A 2,500-nucleotide genomic window follows, 5' to 3' on the forward strand; every position below is an offset into this window, starting at 1 on the left:
AAGCAAGGAAACGAGAGGAAAAGAGAAGGGCACTCTTGCTAAATGAAAATGAGGATGATGATGATGATGATAATGGCGAGGACTCTTTAGAGGATGACAGGAATTTAGAAGTGAGCCTGGAGAAGGAACTGGCGAATATCCGAGCGGGCCTCCGTATGCTCGTCATTGGCAGCAAAGGCCTGACGAAGGGAGAGGCCAGCAGGATATTCGCCAGGATTGAACGATATGAAAACGTAATTGTACGCATGAGTGTAGAGAATGAGAGGTTGGAAAGTACGATGAAGTTGCAGGAGGAAATGTTTAATACAAAATTGGCAGCTATGGATGAACGAATGAATAGTATGGAGGATATGATGAAGCAAGTTTTGGACAAAATGGTTAAAAAAATAACTGAAGGTATGGCGAAGAGCATAGAAGCGAAGGTGGATGTGATTTGTGAGAAAGTGGCCGGGAGGATGAATGTCGAGTTGAGCGAAATGAAGGGTATACAACAGGGTTCTGCAAAATCAACTGCAGTTCCCGGTAAGAGCTATGCACTTATTGTTAAAGGAGCGAATGAGAAACTGACGAGTATGGAGGTACAAAAAAGAATGTTTGAAAGTTTGAGTGATGAAACTGGAGTGAAAATTGATAGAGTGCGTATGTTAAGGAATGGAGGAGTGGTGGTAGAGGCGGCGACGGAGGAGGATCGGAGGCGACTGGCCCAGTGTCCCCTGGGCGATGCCGGCTTGCGTGCGGATGCACCAAAACGGTTTGACCCCAGGGTGATCGTTTACGATCTCCCTTCATCGGTGACCGATGCCAACCTACTTGAGGAGCTAGCCCATAAAAACCTAGATGGTTTAGTGAGGACAGAAGTTGTGAAAGAAAAGGTGAAAATTGTGAGGAGGGAAAAGAGGGGAAATGACGCAAGAGTGGGAAACGTGATTGTGGAGCTGCCGAATGAATGGAAGGAAAAATTGTTAAAGAATGGAAGATTGTATGTTGGATGGATGTCATATAAGGTAAGAGTGTATGAGAAAGTGTTGAGGTGTCATGGATGTATGTTATTTGACCATAGAGTGAATGATTGTAAGAATGGGAAAGTGTGTTACCGATGTGGTGTGGTGGGACATCAGGCCCGGGAGTGTCGGAGCCCCGAGGTCTGCGTCAACTGCAAGCGCAGGGGTAGACCTGCGGATCACTCAGCCTTCTGGTCTGAGTGTCCTGAGTTTGTGTGGCGGCTGAATGTATTGAGAAAACGTGTAAATGGCTAGTACAAATGTAAATAATAATGATGCGAATGTAAGTGTGTGTCCCGTTGTAAATGTTATACAGTATAATTGCCAGAAATCGAGTGGGGTGATGTATGATTTGGGTGAATGGTTGCTCCGGGAGGGGATCCAATTGGGTCTCCTCCAGGAGCCGTATGTTCGGAGCGATCGTGTGTGTGGTTTGCCCTCATGGATGCGTCTGTTTAAAAGTGTATCTGGATTAGCATGTGTAATTGTTCCCGATAGCGAATGTGAGTGTATGTTAGTAGAAGTGTGTAAGTTTGATGATGCGGTGTGTGTATGGTTTAAAAATAGTGTGTGTGAAATGTATGTTGTATCGCTGTATTGTCGACCGAGTGGAAACATGAATGAATGTGTAGAGTATTTGGAGAAATTGATTAGATGTATGAATGGAAAGTGTGTGTTAATTGGCATGGATGCGAATGCCACGTCCGGCTTATGGCATAGCAAGGCCATGAGTCGGGCGTGGAATAGTCTGAAAAGAGGTGAGATATTGGAAGAGTGGGTGATGAATGCGAGAGTGGATGTCTTGAATGTGCCCTCCCAGGACTTCACATTTAGTGGAGCCCGAGGAGAGAGTGACATCGATGTCACTCTCCTCAAGGGAGGGCAGTATGAATGTGACTGGATGATAAAAAGCGAATGGGGAATCTCCGACCACAACCCGATTCTTATTAGAATACGGACGTTGGTTGGGGAGACAGAAATGAATGACAATGTGTGTAAAAGATGGAATGCAAGGAAGTGTAACTGGGGCGTGTATGGGGGAATGGTCCTGTCATCCGCGGAGGACTGCGGAATTGAAAATTTCCGTAGTCTCTCTGTGGAGGATAGGATAAGCATGTTGTATGAATGGATGGAGCGAGCGAACGATGAATGCATGATTAGGCTGAAAAAAGGAATGATAAGGAAGGGATTAGTATGGTGGAATGAGGAATTAAAAGAGAAAAAACGAGAAGTAGCGAGGAAAAAGAAGAGATACCAGAAGGAGAAAAAAAGAGAGGGCGCGAATGTAAGAGAAAAATGGATAGAGTGGAAGACAAGTGTGAGTGAGTATAAAGAAATGATGAATGAAGCAAAAGAGAAAAATTGGAGGGAGTTTGTAGGAAACAAGAGTAGGGATGACGTGTGGAAGGTGATTAGTGTGTGCATGGGTAAAAGTAAGAATGAATCTCTGAGTGCTTTGAAAGTTGGTGATGGATGGACGAAAGACTGGGGTGAAAGTG

The 2,500-nt window shown here is 44.9% G+C and overlaps 1 protein-coding gene across 1 annotated transcript in view; it reads left to right on the plus strand.

Annotated features, from left to right (window-relative positions):
• Nucleotides 1-1,256, plus strand: part of LOC103315560 — a 1,824-nt gene extending 568 nt beyond the window's left edge. Inside the window, exon 1 of the mRNA XM_008205052.2 lies at nt 1-1,256. This exon is cut by the window's left edge and continues 568 nt beyond it. Coding sequence (XP_008203274.2) covers nt 1-1,256 — 1,256 coding nt within the window.
• The last annotated feature ends 1,244 nt before the right edge of the window (nt 1,257-2,500 follow it).

Source organism: Nasonia vitripennis, unplaced genomic scaffold (genome assembly GCF_009193385.2).
Source record: "Nasonia vitripennis strain AsymCx unplaced genomic scaffold, Nvit_psr_1.1 unplaced0006, whole genome shotgun sequence".
NCBI lineage: Eukaryota > Metazoa > Arthropoda > Insecta > Hymenoptera > Pteromalidae > Nasonia > Nasonia vitripennis.